General features: G+C 42.4%; 1 protein-coding gene across 1 annotated transcript in view; it reads right to left on the minus strand.

The window, feature by feature from the left end:
• Positions 1 to 2,565: 2,565 nt before the first annotated feature.
• The window catches only part of LOC128901913 (amyloid-beta A4 precursor protein-binding family A member 1-like), a 48,829-nt gene continuing 39,201 nt past the window's right edge, over positions 2,566 to 12,193 (minus strand). The window contains exons 4-6 of the mRNA XM_054184057.1: positions 5,883 to 5,969; positions 5,057 to 5,242; positions 2,566 to 2,757 (exon numbers count right to left, since the gene is read on the minus strand). Coding sequence (XP_054040032.1) covers positions 2,566 to 2,757; positions 5,057 to 5,242; positions 5,883 to 5,969 — 465 coding nt within the window. The remainder of the gene's footprint in view (positions 2,758 to 5,056; positions 5,243 to 5,882; positions 5,970 to 12,193) is intronic.

Below are 12,193 nucleotides of genomic sequence, written 5' to 3' on the forward strand. Positions count from 1 at the left end.
CAGTCTTTAGCAGTGGAACTAGCTGTTCCCTGGGCACCCAGCCTCATGAGCTAGGAGACAGGGAGGGGAAGCTGAACGAGGTCATCACAATGAAAGAGGAAGCGATCAGTGACCTGCTACACTGCTTGGATGCACACAAGTCTATGGGACCGGATGGGTTACATCCAAGAGTGCTGAAAGAGTTGGCAGACGTGCTCGCCAAGCCACTTTCCATGATCTACCTGAAGTCATGGCTAACTGGGGAGGTCCCAATGGACTGGAGGGTAGCAAATGTAGCACCCATCTACAAGAAAGGCAGAAAGGAGGATCCGGGAAACTATAGACCTGTCAGTCTGACCTTGGTAGCAGGGAAGGTCATGGAGCAGATCATCCTGAGTGCCATTACAAGTCATATAATGGACAAGCAGGGGATCAGGCCTAGTCAGCATGGGTTTATGAAAGGCAGGTCCTGCCTGACGAACCTGATCTCCTTCTATGACAAGATGACCCGATTATTGGACGAGGGAAAGGCTGTGGATATTGTCTACCTAGACTTTCGAAAAGCATTTGACACTGTTCCCCATAGAATTCTCATGGAAAAACTGGCTGCTCATGGCCTGGATGAGCATACGATCTGCTGGATCAAGCACTGGCTGGATGGGCGGTCCCAAAGAGTGGTGGGGTTAAATCCAGCTGGCGGCCGGTCACAAGTGGTGTCCCTCAGGGCTCGGTGTTGGGACCATTTCTGTTTAACATCTTTATTGATGACCTTGATAAGGACACAGAGGGTATCATCAGCAAGTTTGCAGATGACACGAAGCTAAGCGGGAGTGTTGATCTGCATGAGGATAGGGAGGCTCTACAGAGAGACTTGGATAGATTGGACCGATGGGCCAATGCTAATGGAATGTGCTTCAACAAGGCCAAGTGCCGGGTCCTGCACTTGGGCCACAACAACCCCATGCATCGCTACAGGCTTGGGGAAGTGTGGCTGGAGAGCTGCCTGGCAGAAAAGGACCTGGGGGTTCTAATTGACAAATGGCTGAACGTGAGCCAGCAGTGTGCCCAGGTGGCCAAGAAAGCCAATGCCATCCTGGCTTGTATTAGAAATAGTGTGACCAGCAGAAGGAGGGAGGTGATTGTCCCCCTGTACTCAGCACTGGTGAGGCCACACCTTGAGTATTGTGTCCAGTTCTGGGCACCTCAATACGAGAGAGATATCGAGGTGCTGGAGCGAGTGCAGAGGAGGGCAACGAAGCTGGTGAAGGGCCTGGAGAATAAACCACAGAAAGAGCGGTTAGACACTGGAATAGGCTGCCCAGGGAGGTGGTGGAGTCACCATCCGTGAATGTGTTTAAGACTCGTTTAGATGTGGTGTTAAGGGATATGGTGTAAGGGAGAACTTTGTAGAGTGGAGTTGATGGTTGGACTCAGTGATCCCAAGGGTCTTTTCCAACCTAAATGATTCTATGATTCTATGTTCAGCGTGGAGAAGAGAAGGCTCCAGGGAGACCTTATAGCGGCCCTCCAGTATCTGAAGGGGGCCTACAAGAATGCTGGAGAGGGACTTTTTACAAGGGCCTGTAGTGATAGGAGGAGGAGTAATGGCTTCAAACTGTAAGAGTGTAGATTTAGATTAGATATTAGGAAGAAATTCTTTCCTGTGAGGGTGGTGAGGCACTGGAACAGGTTGCCCAGGGAAGTTGTGGATGCCCCATCCCTGGAAGTGTTCAAGGCCAGGCTGGATGGGGCTTTGAGCAGCCTGGTCTAGTGGGAGGTGTCCCTGCCTAGGGCAGGGGGGTTGGAACAAGATGATCTTTAAGGTCCCTTCCAACCTAAACCATTCTATGATTCTATGATCTCCCAACTTCATTTTGATGTATTCGTGTATGATTTTTCCCCTTGCTAATTTAGTTTAGTTTTTTTAAAAAATCAAACTACATAAACAAGTTACGTGGATTGATATTTCTTTCTTAAAATATTTGGGTTTTAATTAGTGAGGACAGGACATCAGGTTTGATAACAGACAACTTAGTCTTGTGCACCCACGCTTGGTAAAATGGCCTGGGTAAGAACAGACGATAAGATGCTAATGTGAGTAGGTGTATTTGGTCTGGCTGGGATGGAGTTAACTCTCCCCATAGAAGCCCTCGTAGCACTGTGCTTTGTATTTGTAGCTAGAAAGGTGTTGATAACACACCGGTGTTTTGGATACTGCTGAGCAGTGCTCCCACAGCATCAAGGCTGTCTCTCCAACCCTCCCTGCCCCCAAAGGCCATTAGGCTGGGGGTGGGCAAGAGATTGGGAGGGGACATAGCTGACCCAAACTGACCAAAGGGCTATTCCATACCATATAACGTTATGCTCAGCAATAAAAGCTGAGAGAAAGGAGGAGGAGGGGAGGCATTCATTATTCAGGCATTTGTCTTCCGAAGCAACCACTACACATACACAGCCCTACTTCCCAGGAAGTGGCTGGACATTGCCTGCTGATAGGAAGTAGAGAATAAATTTGCTTTGCTTTGCTTCTGCGTGCGACCTTTGCTTTTCTTCACTAAACTGCCTTTATCTCAACACATGATTTTTTCATCTTTTATTCTCCCTCTGTTCTGCCGAGGAGGGAAAGTGAGAGAGTGGGTTGGTGAGCACCTGGCAGTCAGTCAAGGTGAACCCACCACAGTGGGTGAGTGTAATAGTGGGTGTGAATGGGACACCCACAACTGTCTGAGAGGGCATTTGCCCTAAATTGACAACAATGAAGAGGAAGATGACCATCACCTGATTTAAACAGCAACCAAGGAGTTATAAAGAGACTTTGTAATTACAAAGGACACTCTATTGGAATTCCCAACGATATTCCTTGGGCTTTTTTTTGGGAGGGAAATAATTTCAGCTACTCCTTCTGAACTCCATCATCATATCCAAAGGAAACCCAAACAAATGAAAAAAGCCCCAAATACCCCTTTATGGCATATATCACCAATCCTCATGGCAACATTAGGGAATGGAAGCTCCCTATGAAAATAAGTTTCAGTAGGTAAGCCAAGGGTTGGCATGGCATTGCCTGAGGGTGGAAATGCTTGTACACTAATGCACGCAGTATGAGAAACAAACAGGATGAACTGGAAGCATTGGTCAGCTCCCAGAGCTACGATATCATTGGTGTCAGTGAAACTTGGTGGAATGAGTCCCACAGTTGGAGTGCTGGGATGGAGGGCTACAGGCTGTTCAGGAGGGGTAGGCAGGGCAGGTGAGGTGGAGGTGTTGCACTATACGTAAGGGAGAGGTTTGACTGTACAGCCCTTACAGTTAGTGATGATGTGGTGGAGAGCCTCTGGGTGAGGATTAGGGGGATGGAAAAGAAAGGAGATGATGTAGTGGGTGTCTACTATCAATTGCCCAGCCAGGATGTAAGCACTGATGAGTTATTCTATAAGTAATTAGGAGAAATTTCAGAATTGGTAGGCCTTCTCCTTATGGGAGATTTCAACTTCCCAGGCATCATCTGGGAATATCACGTTGCTGTGATGAGCAGGTCCTGGAAATTCTTGAAGTTTGTGGAGGATAACTTCTTGTCACAAGTACTCAGTGAGACAACTTGGAAAGATGCCCTCCTAGACTTGCTATTTGTGAATAGAGAAGGACTCATGGGGGATGTGATGGCAGGTGGCTGTCTTGACCACAGTGATCATGAAACGGTTTAGTTTAGAATTTTCAGTGTAATGACAAAAAAGGAAAGCAGAGTTGCTACCCTGGACTTCAGGAGAATAAACTTTAAGCTGTTTAGGGAGCTATTTAGCAGAGTACCTGGGGAATCTGCTTTTGAGGGCTTAGGAGTTCACAAGTGCTGGCCAGTCTTTAAGAACCACCATTTAGAAGCACAGGAGCAGGCAATTCCACTGTGTCGTAAGTCAAGTAAGCGGAGCAGAAGACCAGCTTGGCTGAACAGGGAACTCCTCTTGGAACTCAGGAGGAAAAATAAATTGCAGGATCTCTGGAAGCAAGGTCAAGCTTCGCAGGAAGATTACAGAGCTGTGGTTCGCATATGCAGGGAAAAGACACAAAAGTCCAAAGCTCATTTAGAGTTGAAACTGGCCAGTGTTGTGTCAGACAATAAGAAAGGCTTTTTAAAGTATGTTAATAGCAAGAGGAGGTCTAAAGAAAACATTGGACTGATACTTGTTGAAGATGGTCACCTGACTAATAGGGATGAAGAAAAGGCAGAGGCATTCAATGCTTTAATAATACTGATAGACCTTGGGCTGCCCAGCCCTCTGAGTTGGAGGACTACGACTGCGGGAACAGTGACTTTCCATTTGTGGACACTGAAATTGTAAGGGACCGGTTGTATCAGCTGAATGTTCATAAGTCCATGGGGCCTGATGGGATTCATCCCAGAGTGCTGAAGGAGTTGGCAGAAGCTACAGCAGGACCCCTCTCAATCAGCTACCAAAGGTCTTGGGAGTCTGGGGAGGTCCCCACTGACTGGAAGCTAGTCAACATTATTCCAATTTACAAGAAGAGAGTGAAGGAAGACCCAGGAAACTACAGACCTATTAGTCTAACCTTAGTACCTGGACAAATTATGGAGAAGATCATACTGTGTGGGGGGGGATAATTTCAGCTACTCCTTCTGAACTCCATCATCATATCAAAAGGAAACCCAAACAAACAAAAAAAGCCCAAAATGGCATATATCAGCGATCCTTGTGGCAACGCTAGGGAATGGAAGCTCCCTATGAAAACAAACTTCTTTGATGGATGTTCACTCTCACCGATCTTGAACTGGTATACGTAAACTGTGGCAACAGTGTTCTTTTAGAATTTGCCCCTCCCTGTCTCTAGGAAAGTATTAAATTTACTTGAAAAAAAGGAAGTTCTATAAATACTGACTTTGCAAGCAAAACACAGGGTTCCATCATGCAAAGAGAAAGCAAGTTCTACTTCGATGAAATATTTTTATGCAATTAACAAACAAGCCAAATAGGACCATTGGCTATAGACTTTCAAGTCTGTCAAGATGTGCTCACATTTTACCTCCTAGAAAAATCAGAACATTAAAAAAAAAATTCCTTACATCCTCAGACTCAAAGACATGGCAAATCATTTTGTATTGCTTTTTTCCATCTTGGGAGGGGTGAGATGCTTCCACATTGTCCCGGGAATTTGATCGCGGCATTCGTCTACGAGCCATCAGAACAACTATATTCCCTATATCCGCAATGTAAGAAATGGTCCTCAGAGGATGATCCATCATAGTTTCCTGTAGGATATAAAAAAAGGTATCAGATGATGTTTTAAGCAAATTTTTATTACACTTTTGGTGTTTTATAAAGAGATTAATGACAGTATGACACCTTTATTAAGAAAATGCCTACAAAAAGGAATAAATCTCCTTTATGAAAGGAGGTGCCAAGAGGAACCAACAGTCTCACTTTCAAAAAAAGTAAACCAAAAAAAAGCACATTTTGAAAATGAAAGTTACTGTGGAAAAGAACACAAAGACTTGGGTATCTTGGCCTGAACACACACAACATGCTGAGGACTAAGGACTTCAAATTAGTTATCACAACCAAATACTTTAGGCTTGTCTGGGGACAATTGATACTTATCATATTATGATACTAGACTGCCTAGAATGATGTATAATGTGAACAAAGCTTCTTATCTTTTGGGCTGACTGCAATTAGCATACCTGCCAAATCAGTCAGACAACTCTGATTAATTCCATGCGTGACATGGTTCTTCAGCATAGATTTCTGACCAGGAAGTCTTGGAGGGAACTATAAGAGCCAGCACTCCCTGAAAGTCAAATTTTGGCAGGTAGACAAAGTCTGTTTCAAATGACTATTATTGTAACACTGACAAGGCCTGACCTGGCAAAGGTGCTTCTTTGTCCATACCTGTGTGTCTGCATTCAATACTTTTATTCTCTGTGTAGAAATGAAGAGGTCCACTTCAGTCACAGGTTGAGATTCAACTTCTGGAGCCTGCAAATAAATGGAATAGGGTCAATAACATTAGGTAACACCCTTAATAATGATATTAGATCACAAACAAGACATAGTCACCAGAACAGCAATTCAAAACAAAGTATTAGATTGCAGAAGCTAAAGATAAACAAAAAAATATGGAAACACTGTACTAGATATGGAAGTCGGTTAGATGCAATTTGTAAAATTTTTAATCCCATAAAAGCCACTCTTACCTCCCTTCCCATACAGGGGCTTAACAACAGTGACTGCTCAGAATAATGGAAAACTGTGTATCACGGGTGCAGTTTTAAATAACTTAGAGTGCGGTTCTGGCAAGAGGGTCTTCACTGTCAGACAACATACTATTAACGTGCTAACTCCCTCCAGAAGCTGTACCTTTGTAAACAAAAAGCAAATGCTTGCAATTTTAAGTGCCTTTTAAAAAATCTGATAACTTTTAAGAACTCCATAATCATAACATATTACTAAAATATAGGTCAGTCAGCATATAATTGTGTGTCTATACTTTTTTCCTCTATTTGACACAGCTGTGAATGAAGCAAAACTCTCTATAGAGGAATAAAAAGTACTTTTTTTTTACAGTTTACAGAATAAAACCTTTGACACATCAGTCCTATTTCTTTGGTATGCATTTCCAGTACTACCTGTATCCCTTTGATAAGTCCAATCTTTATCCTATTTCTAACACAAAATGTCTAATGATAAGCAACGGATAGTGACGGCCAAACAGGCAATTGATTTCTGAGAAATGTTAACTGATATGGTAGCTCAGAAATAATCCTAAAAAAACTTGCTGGATGCAGAAAAGCAAAGCACCAAATAAAAAGGCAAAAAAATCCAACAAAGTAAACAAAAGAACAGACATAACATCAAGCTGATGGTGGTTGTACTGCACCTTCTTCCTGCCTTTGGCTATCTGGGCCATCTGTTTAGCATGCAATAAACAGAGATGAAAAATAGTTAGAGAATAACTTGCAAATACTCTTAAGTCAAACAGGAATCTATACACTAATGCCAGGGCTCAATCTATTAGCTGTTCTTGATTAGTCTCTGCTTAGATTAATTTCCTCCTCTTCTTTTTGGATAAAGAAAAAAAAAAAGCTTCACGTTTAACAGTTTTTAAAAAATGAAGAGAGATCTGCACCAGAAGAGTATATAAAAGGATTTTTTTCCCCATTTAAACATTACTCTGAAGAAACAGTTTCCTCCCCCACTCTCCAAGAGCCTTTCCTCATTTACAGCAGTACAAATTGAGAGTGGCTCCTCCAAAGTAAAGTCAGTATAAGATGGAAGAAAAGAATCCCACCCATTCTTATGCCAACTTTCTAAGATTTAAAGAATTTAAATACAAATTGCTTAATGGTTTCACACACACATGGAATCATAAATCCCAAAGCTTGCGATCTTTAATCCCGAACACAGAAATATGTTAAATTTTCTGGGAAAAAAAAATGGAAGTTATATCTGACTGAACCCTTCTGCCCCCAACTACATCTCCTCCTATGCAAATACACCCATGCATTTGGAGACCAGATTTTTCTGTGACACCTTCATAAGGATGTTTCGTCACATTCTTCCAAGAATGGGGAAGATAATATACTTCATAAACACGTGAAATTTTCTCTTATCATGAAGCAGTATTAGTGTAACTCTAACTGCTCTATACTGAAAGATATTTCATCCTAATCCCATGAAAACCTCTTATGTACTATTACTGTGACAACAATGATTGAAAATAAGCATCATTGCCATTCTATTGCTTTGCAATTGGTTTAAATATAAACCCAAGGAATCTAAAGACCTGAACTTATGGACCTGCTTATTGAAGAAATGCAAAATTCACCCTACTGGCAGATATCCTTTTTACTTCCAAGATGAATATCTTTTCTTAGATAATTAAGTTAACAGGTGTTCTGTGAGGGGGCAAGGGCCTATTATGCTAAGGTCTTTTATGCTCAAAATATTGTTTATAGTCAAAGAGGAAGCACACCTTTTTAAAAAATATATATATTCAAGAATTTATTGTTGGTATAATTGAAGTCTTAACAGTCTAACCATTATTAGTCCAGATCTAATTATTACAGAAAAAGAAAGAATAATAGTAAAGTTGAAATTGTTATACACCCACTCCTTAGTTTCTACCCCTGTTCCTGGTGTTGTGTTCACCCTTCCACTGCTCCTCTTGGGCCTAAAGTTTGTGGTTTCATTCTGGTGTGGGGGGGAAGGGGTGTGCTACAGCAATTTGTCAGCATCTGGAGTCCCTTCACCAGGAAGAATATGATATTCATGTTGGTGGCGTCTTCTTCACTCCAGGATCCACTTGGAGTAATACGTATATGTTTGCTAACATGCGTTTACAGTCTTTGCTCTTTCTTCATTCGTCTGCAGCTCCAGGTTACATCCGAATTTACTATATATGGTGGCTTTTTACAGATGCTAGGTACTATTTCAATATTCTCTGTTACCTATAAAATCAATTTTGTCCAGCTCCAGGTCTGCATTTCTTTAATTGACCACTGGTGAGTTTATAGCCATGGGGTATCCAGTGCCAAAAGTCTGTGCATTCTTATCATCCCATGCCTGTACTCCTCTACACTGCATCCTATGTCTCCAATTCTCAAGCCCCCTGCTACCATACCAGGCCTGTATTTCTCTACACTACATTATTATGCTAGAATCATAAAACCCATTATTATGCTAGAATCATAAAACCATGGTGGCACCGTACAAAGATAAACAAAATAAAATAATATTATCCATAGACACCTGATCAATTTTACTTTTCCGATTGTCTCCCCCATTCCACCAGGGGGGAGTGAGCAAGCAGCTGTGTGGTCCTAGTTGCTGGCTGGGGTTAAACCATGACACAGCTAAACCAAGTTAAACAAAGCTATGGGAAGATCAAGAAAAGTTCAGACAGAGCAGGTCCGACAAACTTCAGTCCTGAGGCCTTGCAAACTCAACACAAAACTGCCAATGGAAATACAGTATTAGAGGACTACAGGATAACACTTTATAGATAAAGATTTAAAACTAATTAGTATTAGGAACTGCAAACAAAAAGCCTGAATCATGGATGCATTCAACATTTTATGTTCGTGCTCACAACTTAAGTCTGCCAGATTTACTTTAAACCAGTGTGAAAGCAGCCACTGAAACATTAGATTCTGTTTCTTATTTACAAATAAAACCAAGCATTTTCATATTTCTAATAATCTTTTTCAAATAGAGAAATATGCTATAGTTTGCTATCACCAGGCTATTGCAAAAGCAATTGGAACTGGCTCATACTGAAGGCTCTCCATTAAATTAATTGACAATGACATTAAGAAATAACATACATATCCTGAACAACAGCTTCTGCACACACTGGTGTGGGATAATTGATTCCCATTTGACCACTGGTTAAAACTGAAACTGCTGTTGACAGCGATGATGAGATTCACACCACTGTGTGTACAATTCTGTGGTCACCGGCAGAATTGGAAAAATTACAGAAGAAATTCTTCAGGCGGTCAGGGGAATCGGAAGTTGAGTATGTGTGGCGAATTTCTCTTGCGGGGGGAGACAGAATTATGTTAAGTGAGGAGGAAGCCGGAGGCTATTGGAGACCAGGAGTACTTTTAATCACCATGCCAGGAGATCATAATTATTCCTTAACTGCATGAGCAGCATACTGGGCAGGTGGTATAAATCCCCAGGAGAGAGGGGAACTGCTGGAGATTAAAGCTACAGGCTACTCCGATCTGACCGAGGCAGTACAGAAAGCAGCCTGCATACAAGTGATGTATGACAGAGATGCGTTAAGGAAATCCCCAATGCTAGCTCCCATCAACCCAGCACGATTAACCCCTCTTATTTGCGGTCTTCCTGATTGTCTTAAGATGTTTGTAGCAAATGCTCAGGACCGCATACAAGCTGCTTGTGAAAATGCTGGTCATGGTCGTAGACAAGATCAGCAAGCCCCTATACCCACCTGGAGCGAGTTTGTACAAGAAATAGATAGGTATGGATGCCAAATGGGCTGGGTCAGTTCATCCAGTGGAAAAACCCCGGATCTTGCCTGGCAGGTACTAGCAATTCAATGGCTCTCTAATAAATGCTCTGAACCTACTATTACCATTCCCGTTAGACCCTGAAAAATATTGGTAAATTTTCTCATTGATACTGCGGCCCAAATCACTAAAGAAACAGCACAAGCCCTTGGCATAAAACCTGGCCAATGCAGGGTTAAAGTCACAGGAATCGAGGGAGCAGTGAAGGAATTCCCCACTGCAAAAGTAACTCTCTGGTTTCCAGGGGAGCGGAGATTAACCAGAGCAGAAGTATTAGTCGGTGCCACGAACACTGACATTCTAGGATTTGATATACTGTGTGGACGAATGTGGAAACTCCCAGATGGAACTGTGTGGAGTATTGCAGGAAATAAAAAAGAATTGGGCACAATGAAATTGAGACTGTTAGAAACATCTATACCCTTATCCCCCTCTAAAATCACTGATGCTTGGCAATATCCATTGCCAGCAGCAGCACTCATGGGGATTGACAGTGGTGACAGAATTGGAAAAAAGAGATATCATTAAAAGGACTCATTTGTCTTACAGTTCAATGGTGTGGCCAGTAAAGAAACCAACCAGGCAATGGCATTTCACAGTGGATTATCGACAGTTAAATGCTAACACTGCACCTTTAACTGCTGCAGTTCCAAACATCGCTGAGATAGTAACATTAATATAGGGAGCTGCTCATCCTTGGATGGCTGCCTTAGATGTTAAAGACATGTTTTTCATGATTCCTCTCATTGAGCAGGATAAAGCGCAGTTTGCTTTTACGTGGAGGGGGATCCAGTATAATTTTAACAGGCTCCCGCAAGGATATAAACATTCCGCCACTATGACTCACAATGCTTTGGCTAAGGTTTTAGTGGAGATTCCTGTTCCACCTGACAGTACAGTATACCAGTATATCAATGACATCCTGATAGGGGGGAAAAGCCAAGAAAGTGTAAAAGACACAATGGAAAACATTCAAGGAGCACTAATCAAATTAGGATTGGAAATTCCAGACTCAAAATGTCAGGGACCAGCACAGGAGATTAAATTCCTGGGAGTCTGGTGGATTAAAGGAGCTGCCTCTATTCCCCAGGACACCCTAGAAAAAATAGAACAGGGACAAAGTCCATCTAGTGTAAAGGAGTTACAGCAAGTTTTAGGAGCCTTAAGTTATTGGTGTAAACATATTCCTGTTTTTTCCATTATTGCTCGTCCCCTATACAATTTGCTCAAAAAACGAAAATCACAGGAATGGACTGAACAGCATACAAATGCACTAGAATTGTTGATAAAAGAATTAAGGCTATTCCAACAGCTTGGTCCTATACATACGACCAACCCTATCCACGTAGAATGGGGATTTAGTGAGCATGGTTCTCATTGCAACCTATGGCAAAAGGGGCCAGAAGGGTTGGAGAGACCGCTAGAATTTAGTTCCCACTCTTTCAGTGATACTGAAATGAGATATTCAGATTTGGGAAAAGGTTTACTGTCCCTAGTCAGAGCAGTGCAACAGGCAGAACGAATAAGGAGAGAACAGAGCGTGATCATTCGGGGACCCTTCCGTCTCCTGGATGTAGTCTGTAAAGGCACGGCACCGCCAGCTGACATTGCCCAAAAACCCATGGTTCGTAAGTGGTGTGCATATCTAGAAGGCATTAATGAAATTATGCCAATTACCAAGGGTAATGTTAAGATGTCTAAACTGCAAAAGGACATAGACAGTACTCTGTTGTTCCAACCTGCACCGAGAAAACTATCTCCCATTCAGGAAGCGCCTCTTCTGGAGGAAGACAGTGATCTCACTGGAGTCCGGTTTACTGATGCATCATCTCATAGGGAGAACAATGAGTGGAAATACAAGGCTGTAGCACTGGAAGTAGCAACGGGAGAAAGAGTGACCAAGACAGGTGAAGGTAGTGCACAGGTAGGGGAGCTTAGAGCAGTCCTGTTAGCCACACAACATGGTGCTAGCTATATTTATACTGACTCATATGCTGTCTTTAAAAGAGCCACCGAATGGATAGGCCACTGGGCAGACAATGATTGGCCAGTGAACAGAGTCCCAGTTTGTCAAACCAACAGTTGGGAGCAACTGTTAGAGATCGGAGAACAAAGGGTACTACACATTGGTTGGGTAAAAGGACATGATCATTCAAGCTCAAT

The sequence above is a fragment of the Rissa tridactyla genome, chromosome W (genome assembly GCF_028500815.1).
Source record: "Rissa tridactyla isolate bRisTri1 chromosome W, bRisTri1.patW.cur.20221130, whole genome shotgun sequence".
NCBI classification, from domain to species: domain Eukaryota; kingdom Metazoa; phylum Chordata; class Aves; order Charadriiformes; family Laridae; genus Rissa; species Rissa tridactyla.